The sequence below is a fragment of the Protopterus annectens genome, chromosome 6.part0, assembly GCF_019279795.1.
Source record: "Protopterus annectens isolate FY-2018-M chromosome 6.part0, PAN1.0, whole genome shotgun sequence".
Lineage (NCBI taxonomy): Eukaryota > Metazoa > Chordata > Ceratodontiformes > Protopteridae > Protopterus > Protopterus annectens.
Window position 1 is genome coordinate 705,875,562 of NC_056737.1, and position 18,525 is coordinate 705,894,086.

At 37.7% G+C, this 18,525-nt stretch overlaps 1 protein-coding gene across 1 annotated transcript in view; it reads right to left on the reverse strand.

Moving 5' to 3' along the window:
• SYNE2 (spectrin repeat containing nuclear envelope protein 2) overlaps positions 1 to 18,525 on the reverse strand; it is a 3,814,665-nt gene that overhangs the window by 2,863,666 nt on the left and 932,474 nt on the right. Inside the window, exons 22-23 of the mRNA XM_044073561.1 lie at positions 7,108 to 7,261; positions 2,495 to 3,084 (exon numbers count right to left, since the gene is read on the reverse strand). Of these exons, the coding sequence (XP_043929496.1) occupies positions 2,495 to 3,084; positions 7,108 to 7,261 (744 nt within the window). The remainder of the gene's footprint in view (positions 1 to 2,494; positions 3,085 to 7,107; positions 7,262 to 18,525) is intronic.

Below are 18,525 nucleotides of genomic sequence, written 5' to 3' on the forward strand. Positions count from 1 at the left end.
AGGCCATCTCTAGCAAAGCATTTGGAATCTATACAAATCTAAACCATAGTTTTGGTCTGGAAGCCTTGACATTTTTTTTAGGTAGTTCACCTCTTACACAATATATAATAGAGTTGGTTTATTTTTGTTTGACTCATAATTTTTTTGAATTTAATAATGACCTTTACAAGCAAAAAAAAAAGGAACAGCTATGGGGGCTGCCTTTGCCCCCATGTATGCTAATTTATGTATGGGTCTTTTTGAGAATGAATACATTTATAGAAATCAATGTTTTCATAATTATGTTATTAGATATTTTCGATATATTGATGATTTAATTTTTATATGTGAAGGTGGCTCAGAATTGGTATCTTGTTTTATTGATATGTTACACAACAATAGATTTGGTTTACAATTTGATGGCCTTAAGATGGGGACACGTATTCCCTTTTTTAGATGTGGTGCTTAGCATCAATCATGGTTCTGAACTATCCACTTCTGTATACAGAAAATTCAGTTGTGGTACACAGTATGTACATGGTGATAGTTGTCACCCTTCCCATACTATTTCAGCACTCCTGTTTGGGGAGATGCTTAGGATTGCTAGATTATGTAACAATATTGATGATTTTAAAAGGGAAATAGGAACTATTGTAAGTATGTTTAGTAGTAGGGGCTATAATTATATCCTATTGGAAAAGAGTTGGAATAAATTATGTAATGTCCTACCTACAGGGTATCATTGTAGTGATAGATATGGTGCAGCCCCTTTAACTTTTGGGAATAGAGATTGTAAAGAGATGATTTACTTTGTGACTACTTATGGATGTTTTAGTGATGTAGTCATAGAACAGGTAAAATATCACTGGAAATAATTATGTTCGTTGAAAAATGTTGTTTCCTGGTTAAATGCTAATTTAGGTATTTCCTATAGACGGGGAGAAATATTCATAATTTTTTAGTTAAAGGTAGATTCTGTTTGCCACCTATTAATATATTACGTAATTTATATTTGGCAGGAACGACTTGTTGCAATAAGTGTAAAGCATGTAAATTTATAGTTAAAAGTTTCTCTACTATAAATAATATTCCATTTCAAACTTGGAGTAATTTTTCTTATGACACTGTGGGTGTGGTGTATGCTCTTAAGTGCCCTTGCAACCTATTTTATATAGGAGAAACAGAGGGCCTTTAAAGTAAGATTGTTGGAGCATGCAAGAGATATTTAAAATCATAAACCAGAGAGTTCTATTGCAACACATTTTTATGAATTTCATAACAGCAATAATGAAGAGTTACAGGGTACTACTTTAGAGAAAATAAATGTGTCAGTATATGACAATAATAATCTTAAAAAACTGCTTCAGTTTAAGGAAGCAGTATATATTCTTAAGTTTAACACGCTTTACCCATGTGGGTTAAATGAAGAGTTGAATTGGAGGTTGTTGATTTAATTGTTTAATTATTTAATTGTGCTATGTTTTATAGTACTTAAACAAGTTTTTTAGATGTTTTTTTACTCCTTGAAGGCTTTTTCAGCCGAGACGTCAGAGAAAGAATTTCTTGTCTGTAATAATAAATTTATTGCGGTATCTGTGGCTGGTCGTATTTTATTTATTTATTTAAAGCATTTGGAATTGTCTACCATCTCTTCCCAGGTGGATATATGGTTGACCTTCTTTGAATAACTTCATAAGCTAAGCTAATTGTTGAAATTGATAACCTTTTGTTCATATTTGGGCATAATTCTTGGTGACGGTAGCAAGCTGCTCAAGGCTAGATTCATACCAGCCTCAGACACGTAGACCAAGATCTCCATCTTGTCTCTTCATATACCCCTGGGAGGAACATTTCAAGTTGCTTACACCCAAGTTGTAGTGCCTAGAGGTAGTGTGCACAGGGAGAAGCCATAAATGAAAGCTACATACTGATCCCCACCACAGTTAAATACAGTTCAAAACTACGATATAGCATACTAAGTGTTTTTGCAGGAGGAGCAACCCCCCTTACTTCCCTACACTTAAATTTACATTTATATATTATTTACATTTGTATATTAACTGCAATATCACACAATAATAGGGAATAATGGCATGAATGTGGGAGACTTGAAAAGTGACCTATGGTTATGGAGAGTATTGTACATTGTATCCTTCCAGGATTTTACTCAGTATTATGCATGTATATGTTTATTTACTGGTAGCACTTAACACAAAAAGTATACAGCTCTTTGCACTATCAGCAGTCTTAGTGTTTCTAACCAGTTGTACAAATTTTGTAATGTACAACAATTGGACAGTACAAATCCAAGCTGTTTCTGTGCACCATCCCATGTTTTGTTGTGCAAAAACGTTTTGTTGTGCAAAAACATATCACTGACTGACTGTTTCACATTTCTGCTATTATATTTACATTGTAGAATACGTGGTGCTGCATGTGATTACATTAACTTAAGTCAGTAACACAGTCTTCACCAGGGTAAAGAAATTAAACCACATTTATTAACAAGCCATACCTTTGCTGAGCTGCAAGTATTGTGGGATCTTTCAGACCGATCCTTTCTACTCTTTTGTATAGTTCTTGCAGGTTTTTAAACAGACCATTAATTTGCAAAAGCAAGTTTGTGGACGTCTCTTTATGTAGACTATCACATATTCTTGTTCTGGTCTTTCTAGGTGACTTCTTTGGTTCTTGTGATAATTTTCCTAGAATGCTCTGACAAGAGGTTCTTTGACCAGACTCTGATTCTTTCAGACAGATCTCTGCTTGGTGGATCAGCTCATCAACATTTACAGACTGGGGAAATAACATCTTCTGTGCCTCATCCAGGTCATCTGCCATTACAACAGAGCTGTGGACATCTCCCTGACCATGCAAACTTTGTGCAACTTCCCTTAAGGATTTCAAAAAAGATTCAACAGACAAGTGTGCTGCTCCAGTGGTTTGTACCTTACTTCTTATTTCAAGCAACTGTGATTTGTAATTTCGTACAACTTTCCATGCTGCATGTACGTCTCCCACAGTAAGGCCATTTGTTGCTTCATTTTTGAAGAGTGCTTTATTGTTGCACACTTTCATTTGCATTGCAATGCTATTTTGAAGATCCTGAAAATGAAATGGCAGACAGTTAGTACAGACTTCATTTTGCAAAATGTATGAAACTCACTATACAGTTCTTTCTATCTTAGACAAGCTTACATAATTAAATGCAAGTAAACATATGCTCAAGTAACATTTTGAAAGGACAGGCAGATGGCCATACTGTTGTATAATGCCTCTGTGCAAATGCACATGCGTTCTGCAAAGTGAACTAAAAATACACAAAGAAAACTGTAAAGAATAAAATAATTTCATTAGAATTTTAATATTGTTTTAACTTTAGCTTTGCATGGTATCTCAAAGTGATATAAAGATGCTAGATTATATCTATCTCAAATGAAGCTCCTACATTTTAAAACAAATATTGTTAACTACTGACACTGAGTGACCCAAACTGCAACTAGTATAACTAGCAATCTATTTCTTGCCAGGGCTACATGTAGACACATATCAAGTGGTAGAAAAGTCGGACTTACTTAAAACAAATGGCCACCTGGCAGTCACTTAAAGCCATGCAGCGGGCAGTCACTTAAAAGAAACGGAGCACCTGGCAGTGATTTAAAACAAATGGTGCACCAGACAGTCACTTAAACCAAATTGTGTATCTGGCAATCACTTAATACAATGTACCTCAAAGTCCTCACAGTAATGAGGTTAAAGAAGCTTCACAGCAAGCACTTACTTCCCCAGTTTAATTCTCAGATGGGGTAATTTCTGTAAAAAGTGCCTGGCACACAGTGTATCCTCTTATCCTCCCACCTCTAAAAGATGTTCCATAGCTGAACTTGCAATTCTTCAATTATTCACTGGTGTGTGTGTGTGTGTGTGTGTGTGTGTGTGTGTGTGTGTGTGTGTGTGTGTGTGTGTGTGTGTGTGTGTGTAGGGATGGTGAAATGACCAAGACAAGTTTCTATGCCCTGCATCCAATCCATGTTGGGACAGACTTAGACAAGTAACAAGAAAAATGAATGAATTAATCATTCTTTGAAATACACCAATATGGTCATGGCATACTGGGAAAATGTAAACATCTTAAATGTTGAACAATTTAATGTGTATGTAAAATTCTATTGGCGTTTTGTTGATGACTTATATATTTTTTTGGAAAGGAGACCTTGAAAGTTTAAATAATTTTCTAAGTGCTATAAATTCAAGTACACCCTTCCTTAAGTTTACTATGAAATATTATTGCACTTACATAGATTTCCTTGATGTTACCCTGTACAGGGGCATATATGGAAAGCTGCACACTAAGAGATACAGAAAACCATGTTATACACATAGTTATCTTAAACGTAATAATATGCATACACCACATATTTTTGAAAATGCAGTAAGAGGTCAACTTTTAAGAGTTTCTAGGCTCCATGATCAGGAACAAGAATTTGAAACAACTATGTGTTCCACTAGTATGGAATTTATAGAACATGGTTATAAACCTTTAGAAGTTAGTAAAGCATGTGAAAGGGTCAAGTTAGACAGACAAAGTAGTGGACGCCCGTTTTTTTCACGTAAAGAAAACATAAGAAAGACTGCCCATAATAATAGTTATAGCAATGTAGCTTACTGTATGACTTTTAGTACTGACAGCATAGATATAAAAAATATTATTACAAAAAATTGGCATATTCTATCTTCTGATCCTATTCTGTCAGTTTGTTAGTGCAGCCCCAAATTTTGTTTATAAAAAAAAATCGTTGAAAAGATAGCTTTGTTTCCCTAATACAAGTAAACTACAGCAACCTAGTATTAGAACAACTAGTTTTGGTACCTCTATCTGTGGTAAATGTACTTTTTGTAAATACATTGATGTATTCAATACATTTCTTCAACCAAACAATGGTTATCATTATGTCTTTAAAGTTAAAGCTAATTGTGACACTAAAAACTTAGTTTATTCAGGCACAGTGTGTGACTTGTTCAAAATTTTATATAGGAAAAACTAATAGGCAACTTACAGAACAACTTAGAGACCATTATTATTGTGCTAATAAGGGCAATAGTTATAGTGCCTTAGCTAAGCATATTCTAGAGAAAGATATTAACCATTGGTTTAAGTTTATGGCAGAAGTCATTTATGAAAGTTTTAGGTTGGGTGATATAACTAATGTCACAGAAGGGAAAGAATTAAGATGGATTCTTAAACTATCAGCACATAGCGGTGCAGATTTGAATTAATCAGTACCTCTTAAGCCAGTTCTGAAAAAAGAAAGCTTCTTAAATAAGTATACTGCTATGTGTGCTTTTATGGCAATAGCCTTTTAGGGTTTTTGTCTTAAAAGAAAGCTATACTTTTACATTTTTATGGCTATTGTACTTGAATGTTTTATACTGGTAGATATTTAATTGATTGCATTTTAAAAATTTGAGATGCTGTTGATTTTTTGTATGGTCTGAAGAAGCGATTTTATCGTGAAAGCACTCACCTGTGTTCGAATAAAAGTGTATTTGGATTTTACACTGCTCTTTACCATCTGCTTTTTATTGGTTTGCTGTGGTGCCGTGTTCTACATTTTTTGTTCATTCTTTGAAATAAGCATAGCAATATAACTATTTTTAAAAGAAAAACAGTTTTCTTACTTGGCATACAATTAAGAATGAGTAAAGGATTGATTCAATAATACACAGACAAGCAAAAATAAAAAGTGCTTTTAAATTAAGGAAAAATAATTACGCCATCAAGCATGTTTTGAATCAAACTAGCTTTACTGAGTTCACTACAAAGAAAACTATCAAATGCACTGTTTTGTTTATGTATGCCAAAATTTTCTATTACTCATTATGTGTTACCATGCTGTCCTAATGAGAAATCAGATGCTAAATGTATTATTAGTTGCAGTTCTGGTCTTTCCATGCCAAAAGATAAAATATTTAGCCCCTTAGAGTCCTCACTCCCCTCACTAGCACCAGTCATCATGAGTCAGACTGAGCTCGAGGTAGGCTAATGCAGGTCCGATAAACTCAGTGAATGTGGAAAGGAGCTGAAGGCAGCTATTGGTCAGCAGCAGGGAAGGGAGGAAAATTACAAAGCATCTTTTCCAGGATAGCTTCATTTCACTGTATGTAGTTCACTAAAGTTTAACCAATCAAAACCAAAGTTAAAAAGTAGGACAATTCTGCTTTAAAGGTTAAACATTATTATTTAGATAGACACATCACATAATTTCTGTACACTGCTGCACTTAAAACAAGAACACACTTCTAGACAAACATGCAAAAACTTTGCTTTAGTCTGAAGAAAATTAAGTCACTACAAGATTACCTTCAAAATGCAATATTCAAATCTAATGCAAGTCTTTGATCATGGCCTCCTTAAAACAGATAAGTAATGGCACCTCACAGAAAGTACATCACTGACTTTACTTCCAAGCAAATCCCATTCCAAGAATTCTTATACAATTTCCTTTAATTACTTACTGACACTTTATGTACAAAGCACACAGACTTGAGATATGCTGCCTCCATGTTTAACAAAAACAAAAAAAACTAGTTTCCTTCTTGAGATGTACACATGACATTCATTTCACAGTTGTAGATTAATACACTGCAGCACCACAAACTCAGGGAATATGCTTACATTTCTACATGCTAAAGGACTGTCTAAAACCAACATTTTAAATGGGGCAAAATCTCCCCTCCCCCTTCATACAGGTTACACCCCTTACTATTTATACCTCATTCCACTGGCACTACACTCTACAGAAAATGCACATTTCATCCTGTGCAGCAACTCCATTGACTACAATGGTCATGGAACTGCCTTTATCATAAGTGCACTGGTGTACCAAATTCAAGTTTACTTTTATGAGCAGAGCCAGCACATGACTACAGTACTTCATTTGGAAGAGGAAACCATCAAAGCAAAGCATACCTTGTCTGCCTATGAAAACAAGTAGCATATTCCAAACATGTATGACATTATACTATACGTAATGAGACACTGACATAAGTTCATATGTTAAAATATAGCAAAAATGAATGCAAAGACTGATAACAGTAAAATGTAATTACATAACAATGCTTAGTCACCTGCAGTTGTTTCTGAAATAAGTCAGAGTTGTCAAGTGCAAATCTTTTTAGAGTTCTTGGAGTTTTCTGAAACTGCTGAAATGATTCTAAGAGACAGGTAATGTCATGTTCCATTGCACCAAGTCTATCAACAACAGCTCCCAAGGATTTTGATCTAGAAAAAATATATTAAAAAAAAAATAATCATTATGAAATTATGACTATATATACCATAAATTATAGAAATGCTTTGGTTTCGGTATGTTTGACACTGGTAAAATCAAACGGAAACAATTTACTCTCTAGTTGAAAAAAACACATTTTCCTCCTTAACAGGGAAAAGAACACTCTAACATGGGTGGTATTGGTATGCAAGTCATCTGCTCAAGTCAACTTTGAAATCTGTAGTATGGCAACTTTCTGCCTCCTATCCTGAATCCCATAAACCAATCCGGAGACCAACAGAAGTCACTAGATAGTAGCTTCCATTTGAAACAAGTAAACAAAATTCAAAAACAGAATTTAATGGCAAACAGTGGATAGACAATCTACTAACGTACTGTACTCATTTTCTCATCTCTTAAATAAGCTGTAGTCAGAGTCAACCTACAGCCTATTTCTGAATGAACTGCATACTTTTACAATTTGTCACACATACTTTTGATTTCCCTGTCCTTGCTCTCATAGTTGCTTCAGGAAAGATATCTGTAAAAAGACTACATTATTACTAACAATAAGCCAATTACCTCCTGGAAGACAGATAATTTAAATGTTTTTACTATATCTTGTTATTGCTTCAAATGCAAACTCTGCACCATTTATCCTCTTCTAGAATGCCTTCATTCCATTTGTGTCCTTCTGAAGGTGGTATTGGGGAGTTTCAGTGTCATGATAACTCCAGTTCCAGCAATAGCTTAATCAAAACATTATCAGCACCACATGCATCACAGAAGCAATACAGCAGCAGCAACAGCCATGTTGCTGCATGGACCATCCCTTTATCACACATGGCACCTTGCAGCTGCGGAGCTAAACATGTGGTTTCCACTTTCGTGTGTGCAAAAACATAAAATGTTTTTTGTTGTGACAAAATACCACATAACTGCTGGGTCTAAAAAGAAAGACTATATGAAATATTACAAGAAAGGCTACATTGAACCCGTGTGCAAAAAGACAGATATCAGAAGAGTGTCAGTAGTAATCAGAGTGATGGAAAGAAATGCCAAAGCCTTGAACATGCACAAGATGGCTAATTCATGGCGTAACATGCTCATTCACTCAAGGACACAAGAGTGTGATAAAGAAGCTGGCAAAGATGACTTATCTTTGAAATTACACAATGTGACTGACAATGTGACTGAATATAATTGTAAAACGTCATGGGCTACTTCAGAGGCAGCAGGAGTACATTTTCAAATGGAACCACACAGAGAGATACCGCAAACAATGTTTTTATTAATTATAAAAAACTTTCCAAAGATATTACAGAAAGGTTGTAGGACAGTATCACAGAATGCTGAATGCACATGTGCTGGTGAATTATTGTGAAACACGTCTGATTTGTATTTATTTATTTAAATTTGTTAATGTGTATGGAAATTGGCCCAAGGACACTGTTAATCATTACACAGGCCAATCTGGCAAAGACAAATACAAATAACACAAACAAATGAAAAGTGTATGCACAGATATTAAGAATATTAAGAATCAGCACTAATAATTACACTTAAGCAACAGAATTTGGTACTATACTTGAATGAGGAAACTATATAATCCAAATAAGCTCTTAACAAAGTAGAGCTAACAGTATTTTTTGCAGACAGTGAATAAAAAAAGGAGAATTTAACTGTCATTTCATAAAAAATGCTAAAACCTTGTCAAAAACAGCAGTAACAAGACCAGGTTGAAAAAGATGTTGCAGTTGTTGGCAGCTATAGAATACTTCAAACAGAAACAGAAACCTTTTTATTACAAAAAGGCAAAGACTAAGTTAGGACACCCCAAGGTTTCATAAAGCTTGCATATACCATATGCCTTTATGCAGAAATAATGCACCAATTGCAAAGGCTGGAACATGTAATATTACTGAAAGTGGAACAGAATGACTGGGCCATGCCCATACTGAGCTGAAAGTGCCTAGGCCTCAGAAAATACTTCACAGATGACTTCTAGATAAAAGAGGTGAACTATTACCACAGACTTCTAGTAAACATCTCAACGGCTCTATGTTTACTACACAGGTTGTTTCAGAATGGATCTACCCAAAGAGGAAGATTACATTGGATTAAGTGCTTGGCCACTTCGATCCTTCCATGACTACTGCACTGGCATGTGATACTTCACTTTACAGAAGTGACACTCTTCTATCACATACGATGTTTTCAAGTGGCATCCAAAGGCAGAAGCACTTGCTTCAATAACAAAAACAGCAGATGAGTTTAACTATGGGCAGGTGAAAAGGGAAGACCTTAGCCTGGTATGGGCAGTGAAAAAGGTTTACCAGTAGCTGTAGCAGAAGATTCATACTGGCAACAAATTAACTGCTTTTAGTATCTATTTTCTAACCTCCAAAAAACATGGCATTACCAATGCCAGCCACACATCAATAGTACTGTCACATTACCATGGTGTCAAATATGAAGAAAAATCAATATTATAATGCTGTGGGACTGTCATATTTACCAAGAATGAAAGCAGAAAATCCAACCACCACTGATCCAATGGACTTTAATTACACCACAACTGATAACTGATCATAACTGACAAACAACTACCAGCAAAAAGAAAATTATTCACTTTAAGAGGAAGCAGAAATGAGCTGGGTTTGTCCAGCTATATGAGATTTAACTAAAAGGATGGCTCAAGTAAGAATGCTAATTGTACTTAGCATTTGCTGCTACAGAATATCTATTGCCTGCATGCTAAGGAACTCTAGTATGGTATTCCTTCCAAGCTATGAACCCGACATTCTCAACATTATCCATGAAAGACACTTAAGGAATTTAAAAAAGAAGTGCCCTGCCCATAGATGTATATTTTAGCCAGTTAAGGACAATGGAATTGAAGATATTGTAGACGCTTACACCAGATGTTAAATGGTCCAGAATTCGCACCCCAAGCATACCTCCCAGCTGTCCAGATTTTCACCTCTTATTTTTAGTCTGTTCCTCATAAAATTTCTGTTTTTCTGGATTTTTGTAGCAAATCACTGGGAAATGAATTCACTACATAATGATACACATTTGAATTTCAGACTTCATATCCTTCAGAAAATGCATGATAACACAATACCTTTTATTCTTTTCTACTTCCAAGTTTATGAGAGCAATATTTAAAAATTGTCCCAATTTTTCAGGCTTTGTTCCCCCATTATTTTTGGTTTTGTCCATTATTTTGTGCTAAGAGGTTGAGAGTTATGAACAAGTATTCGTGCATACTTAGAAATATCTATCCTTGCCACTGCATTGCATTCATACTGACTTTCCTGAACTATTCATAAACTCTGTATTTATTTTGTTGGTGCACAGAATCTACCACATCTGAAAAGACTACTGCAGTGTTATGGAGAATATTTGCAAGCAATGGCTTGCTTAAACAGATACACCATGACACTAAAGTGCATGTCACGTAAGAAAAATTAAAAAAAAAAAAAAATTCACAAATTAAAACAGCATGAGCGTTTCACATATGATTGTCATCATTCAGGCAGAGACAAGTCAGCAAAAAGGCTTGTAGAAATGTTTAAGAAAGTCATTAAGACCTACAGTCCTGTTGGTTTGAAATACAAGACTGATAATATTTAGCTAGGGTATAACTATTCCCAGCTCCACAAAGTCTACTCTTCAATTTTTCCCTTGGAACTAGACAAACTTTCAACTAAAGCATTCACACCATTCAGTTCTCAGCCCGGCACTTGCTCAAAACTCATAGCAAGCACTAATAAACCTTAGCACTACACCTCCCCTATACTGTAGAGAAGGACAAGGCTCTCTATTCGTCCTTACCCAGCCAATCAGTAAAACAGCTCACTGTACCTATCCTGGACCGAAATACAAAAGGCAGAATCGTATCCATATTCATCAAGGATACCCCCACACCTCCAGGTTAGTGGTGCAGCACGATGCTTCAGAGATCATCCACGTGCAACTAACAACGGGCATAACTGCAATTCAAATTGTAGCTTGTTACAGATCATCCACAGTGTCCCAGGACCCCCATTACGAATTTCTGGAAACACTGGGAAACATAAACGTCCTACCAAACACCCTGATATTGGGTGATTTCAATTACCCAAACATTAACTGGGAGAACTACTCAAGTACTAACTTCCTTGCCCAACATTTCCTAGAATTTATAAACTCAAATGCCCTGGATCAACTGGTCAACACCCCCTCCAGAGGTGACAACATATTGGACCTGGTCATCACCAACATGGGCAACCAGTGTGCCACACCGGAAGTCAACCCTTGGCTGGTTAGATATGACCATAAACTAATCACTCTGGATATCCTCATTCCGCCCCACCCCCCACCCCCAGTCAAAGAAAGCACCGTGAAAAGCTTTTCAAAAGCAAACTTCACGTTACTTAAGACTGAGGTGGAAAGTTTCAAATCCCCCATGCTAAATGATAATGCTGCCCAAGCTGCAAAATGTTTTACTAATGCACTCTATGGGCACCTACAAGAATGCATGGATCATGCTATCCCAAGCAAAACCAAAACTTACTCCTCCAAGAAAAGGAAACCAGTCTTGTGGACCCCTGCCACAAACAAGTTATACAATAAAAGAAGGAAACTAGTACAGAAAAGAGTAAAATCTCAAGAAGGGAAAACATCCCTGATCAGTATCAGCAAGAAACTAAGATCCCTCATAAAATCATCCAAGGCTCGCTTCGAAAAAAAATTACCAAGGACTCCAAAGATACCACAAGGCATTCTTTAGCTATGTCGAGAATCTAAGTAGCAATTCCCAGATTTGCTCGGAGTTAGTGCAGAATGGCACAAAATACACTGAACTGACTGATATTGCTAACATTCTGGCAGACAGGTTCAGTGCAAACTTCACCCCTCTCTCACCTCCAAAAGGGCCCATAACCATACCAGAAGAATGTAGTGTCCCTGAAATCACAGACACTCAGGTTAAAACAGCCCTCTCCAAAACCAAAAACACAGCATCAATGGGACCATACGGTGTCCCAGGCTGTGTCCTACATGAGCTCAAAGATGAACTTACTCCTCACCTAAACACACTGTTCAAACTCAGCCTCTCATAGACTATGTGCCCATAGAGTGGCACACAGCAACAGTTATTCCGCTCCACAAAAGTGGAGCCACAACAGACCCCTGGAACTATCGTCCTATAAGCCTGACTAGCTTAGTCTGAAAGGCTATGGAGTGCATCATCATGGATCTCATTAACAGAGACATTGGGAACCTCCAAACACTGGACCCTACCTATTTCGGCTTTAAGGGCAGATCATGCCTTCTAAACCTGGTGGACTTCTTTGAGACAGTTACCAAGGCTATAGAAGAGGGAAAGGCGGTCCACACAGCCTACCTAGACCTCGCAAAGGCCTTCAACACCATTCCCCATTCTGGTATAATAGACAAGCTCACCAGCCTGGACATAAACCCCTACGTCATGAGATGGTTTGCCAATTGGCTCACAGAAAAAACCCACATGGTAAGAGTTGCGGGAGCTAGGTCTGACTCTAAACTGGTTAGAAGTGATGTTTCCCCAGGGCTCAGTCCTAGGAACCCTCCTGTTCAGCATATATTTCTCAGAGGTACAGGCGAGCACAGGAGGACTATGGCTGACCAAGTTCGCAGACGACTGCAAACTAGGGGCTATAATTGACTCTCCGGCTGACACAGACATCCTCCAACAGGGTCTCACTGAAACAGATACCTGGTGTCAAAACTATGGCCTCAAGCTAAATGCCAAAAGGCATAGTCATCCCCTTTGGAAAAAACAAAGTACCCACAAATTACCACATAGGCGGTAGCCCCCTAAATATGGGAGACGAAATAAGGGATCTGGGGACCCAAGCAGATAGTAATCTCTCCTTTGATTATCCCATTGCCAAAGTGGTTAGAAAATCCTTCTATGTGGCCCACCTAATCACAAAAAGGTTTGCATCCAGATCAAAAGAGGTCATTGTGCCCCTCTACGCATCACTCATCAGACCCATCATAGAGTAAAATGCCCCATTTGGGATGTACCTTGCAAGACACCTGCAACAGCTGGAAAGACCACAGAAGTACCTCACCAAAAGGATCACTGGCCTCAAACAGATGCCCTATGCAGCTCGACTGAAGAAACTCCAGCTGTACTCGGTTGCATACTGCCTACTCAGAGGTAATCTCTGCCTGACATACAAGGCCATGTCCAAACCAGAATTGATGGACATGCTCCACCTAAAGAAAACCATATCCCCTCGAGCCACATGCTGTAGGGATCTAAACCTCACCACAACAATAAATAGGACGTGCTGGGGGAATAGATGCCTGTCCCAGAGATTTCCCATGCTCTGAAACAAGATTCCAATCTACATTAGGCAGAGCTCCTCACTAACGCTCTTCAAGAGAAACCTTGACGAGTGGATCACTTCAGTGGCTTTGCTGGACAGAGGCACAGGGAACTAATCTAAGGGGGCGGTGAAAGCCAACACATTCTGGCTAGGCTTTAAATGCCTTTGGGCAGATAGCCTAGTACCTACCTATGAACCTATAAAACACAGTATATGTAACCATTAATATGATGTCAGCAGTGTCCTACTTAAGTTGATTACCGAGGCCCATCTAGACTTTAGTATAATGGAAGTCAGGAGTGAAGAACAAGCCCAACAAATTCAGGACATAAGTGGTTAACCAATCAGAAGTTATAGTACAATCCAACATGCACTAACATGAAACTAAGGAAAAACAAACTGTAACTAAGATGAAGTTTTCTAAGATCAGGATCTCTAAAATACAGAGATACACACGGGGAAGACTGATAGACTAAATCTGACATCTTCAGATACCTATAATGGCTACTAATTGCTGCAAGGCAATTACTTTTGGATGATCTTCAGATGGCACATGCCATTATCCAAGAAGCATAGAAAAACAACAACTTACCACGAAAAAGACAGATAAAAAGATATGGACTAACCATGTTGGATGATCAACGCCTTAACCTAAGTAAGATGGATGGGCAAGAGCACACTGTAAGAAGGATGAATGGATAATTAATGGCATACACCTAAAAGATGGATGAGAACTACCAAATCCTAGAAGGACGGCTCAAGTCATGAACAAAAAGAGAGGGATGGATGACTAGAATTGTACACAAGCCACGGACAGTGACTTTTTGCAAACCCCACGAGTGGCGATGGACTCCTACAACAGAGAAGTGAGCAATGAGCAGTTGCATTTACAGAGTCAGATAAATTCAGCAAAGATATGTTAAGGGCAACGATGGAAGCCAGTATTATGGAAAAAAATACCCAATGTGCTGTTTAACAGCCATGGTTCCTAGTCAAATATTATCCTAGTCCCACTACAGGAATATATGAGTAGACCCTGCAAAAGCTGAACCTGTATTCATGCAAGGAATCTACATTACTGAACTAAAATGAGGAAGTGACACAGGATGAAGGACATTTTTGTTTTTTATGCAATGGGAAGATAAAGCAGTCCTAAGCCTTGAAAGCTGATGCAGCAGCAATGCCAGCACTGAAACCTGATACATGGAATACAAGTGCTAATGAATTTTTGAACACTGAAATTTAATTTATATTACATTGAATTTATTGTATAATACTCCAGTAATAATATCACTTCACTATTAGAAATACATACATTTACATGACATTACCGGTATATATGGCGCATGCAATGATGACTCTTTGCTATGGCCAAGTATTACACAGTTTGCCACTCAGGCTGTGCAACTAAAATGAAAGAATTTGTTGGTACCATACATGTGCTTTAAATATATGTGTGTGTGCGTGTTAGTGCGTGTGTGTGTGTGTGTGTGTGTGTGTGTGTGTGTGTTAGTGTGTGTGTGTGTGTATACAAGTAATAATCTTTTCCTGACTGTGATTCTTCTTTGTAATGCATGAAATACCCTCATTGCATTCAGAAAATTAATAAAAAAACAGCCCTTTATTACAAGGAACGTACAGCATAACAGAGGTTATTTGAACACACGCACACACACAAACACACAAACGCACACATATATAAATATATACATGTTTATATGTATGTATATGTATGTGTATATATATATATATATATATATATATATATATATATATATATATATATATATATATATATATATATATACATACAGTGGATATAAAAAGTGTACACATCCCTGTTAAAATGCCTGTTTTTTGTGATATAAAAACTGAGACCACAATAAATCATTTCAAAATTTGTCCCACCTTTAATGTGACCTATAACCTGTACAATTCAATTGAAAAACAAACAAATCTGTTAGGGGGAAAAATATAAAAAATAAAAAACGTACAATAAGCTGGTTGCATAAATGTACACTCCCTTAAACTAATACTTTGTTGAAGCACCTTTTGATTTAATTACAGCGGTCCAACACAGATCCCTGTGAAATTCCACTGGTCACCTTCACGCTCTAAGACGATGCGCCCCCAATGCTTAGTGTGAGTCCAATCTCTAAGACATTTTCCTGTTCACCTTACCACATATGGATCAGTCTGGAGTGCCTTCAACTTATTATAGATGCATGTGGTATGGATTCAAATGCCTTGGCGAGGTCAAGGTACTCTGTGTGGATAGCTTGTCCACAGTCTACAGCCTGAGTCTCCCTCCCAAAGAAGTTCACAAGATTAAACAGACAGGAGCTACCCTTGACAGAGCCAAACTGTTGGGTGTAGTCTGATAAGATTGTTGACATCATAGCTAGTAATGTCAATTTTGATAACACCATTGGCCCTAATACAAAACTCATTAGGCTCATGGGGCTGTAATTCCAGGAGTCTGTAGGGGGCCACACTTCTGGAGTGGCATCACAAAAGCTAAGCACCACAGTCATGAGGCAAAGTCAGTTGCTATGCTAAGGCTGAAGAGGTTGCGGAGTGCATCTGCTAGGGCTTGTTTAGTACTGCTAATTAGGCAACCAAGTATAGGTTCATAAATACTAGGCTAACTGCCCTGAAAGCCATTTTAAACCTACCTAATAACCCAACGTCAGAATCAAACCCTGTACTTTGTGTCTATGAGGTGAAGACATCAACTACTATGTCAAACACACCCAGGGGTTTCAGGCCCCATGGATGAGGTATTCTTTGTTATGGAGATTACCTTCAGTACATGTTCTTTCATAAATGTTGGTGGCTTGTGGCTTGATTGCATCAGGGATAAGCAGGTTCTGAAAAGATGTCTCTGGGGTGAAGTTAAATTTATTTTCTCAGAATAGTGGCAATATCCACTGGAAAGGAGTGGTAACTACCACTATGAATATGCTCAAAGGAATGTTGGGTGTTAGTTCTTATTTTTCTGACATAACTAAAGAAGGATTTGTAGTTGTCTTTAGTTTCTGCAACTAGCCTGAGTTCATGGGATGTCTCCACTTTCTTATGACCTTTTTTTTAGTTTCTTATCTTGCTGTTTGGTGTTCTTAACTCATTCAAACCTGCAGTACCTTTTTGTATACTGCCAATTAACACCCAGAGCTTCTTACTACATCTAGACATTTTTTTTGAGTATGGCTTCTTTAACTAGGTGACTTACCAGCTCATAATAGGTAGCATTAGAAAGGGCAATGAGTTGTTAACAAAATTACACTGATAGTTAATCTGTAATGTCCTACAGTAGAGAAATGAATCAATGTTTGCTACTTATTCATATTTTCTTATTTATGTTCAGTTTCATACCTCATAGACCTTTAGGCTATTGAGGTGTATGTTGTGAAATGCCATAGTAGCAGATAAGAAAATTCACTGTCAACGTCCATTTATATTACACTATACTGGAGGCATTGTTAGACGTCTGTTAGTAATTATAAAAATAAGTAATATTTCCATGTGTACTTAATACTTCAAAAAACTAGTAACTTACACACACGCATGGCATCAGGTGAAACCTTAAATGTTGTTGAAGAAAACTGTTGTTGATATTCACACTAAGTTGCATATTTTGAGAGGCCTCCAGTGTTATTTATATTGCAAATTATCCAATTAAATTTTTTTTTTCGTATTTCTGTAAATATTTCAGTAAACATGCACCCAGAAAGGAATTTCTTTCTGTTATGTGAAAGCTTATATCTGGTTAACAAAAAGTGTTCTAACAATATGTGTCTAAGCTGTACAGTTTCTAAGATATGAATGGCGCACAGCAACAGTTATCCCACTCCACAAAGGGGGAGCCACCACTGATCCCGGGAACTATCGACCTATTAGCCTGATGAGCCTGGTCTGCAAGGCCATGGAACGTATCATCATGGAACTCATAAACAAAGACATTGGTAACCTCCAAACTCTGGATCCCACTCAGTTCGGGTTTGTGAAAGGCAGATCATGCCTCCTGAACCTGATCGACTTCTTTGAGGCAGTCACCAAAGCCGTAGATGAGGGTAAGGTGGTTCACACAGCCTATCTTGACCTCGCTAAGGCTTTCGACACCATCTCCCATTCTGGAATTATAGCTAAACTCACTAAACTAGATATAAATCCCTAAGTCACAAGACGGGTTGCCAACTGACTCACTGACAAAACCCACACTGTAAAAGTTGCAGACTCCAAATCTTACCTCAAACCAGTGACAAGTGGGAGTACCACAGGGTTCCATCCTGGGACCTCTCCTGTTTGGTATCGACTTCTCTGAAGTACAGGCTAACACAGAAGGCCTCTGGCTAATGAAGTTCACATATGACTGCAAACTAGGAGCCACAGTCCAGTCTCCAAATGATGTGGATATCCTGCAGAAGGGCCTCACTGAGACAGATGCCTGGTGTCAGAGCCATGGCCTCAAGCTCAATGCCAAAAAGCGCAGTGTCATCCCCTTTGGTAAAAACTCTGTACCCATGAACTACCACATAGGCAGCGATCTTCTTAACACTGAATGCGATAAGAGACCTTGGGACCCAGGTGGACAGTAGTCGCTCCTTTGATAGTCACATCGCCACAGTAGTCAGGAAGTCCTTCTACGTGGCACACCTCATCATAAAAGGGTTCTCATCCAGGAAAAAAAGAGGTCATTGTTCCCCCTCTACTCGACACTCATTAGACCCATTATGGAGTACAATGCCCCTGTTGGAATGTACCTCACAAGGCATCTGCAGCAGCTGGAAAGGCCACAGAAGTACCTCACAAAGAGGATTACTGGCCTCAAACAAATGCCCTACACTGACCACCATAAAAAACTCCAGCTTTACTCCATAGCATATCGCCTACTCCGAGGTGATCTCTGC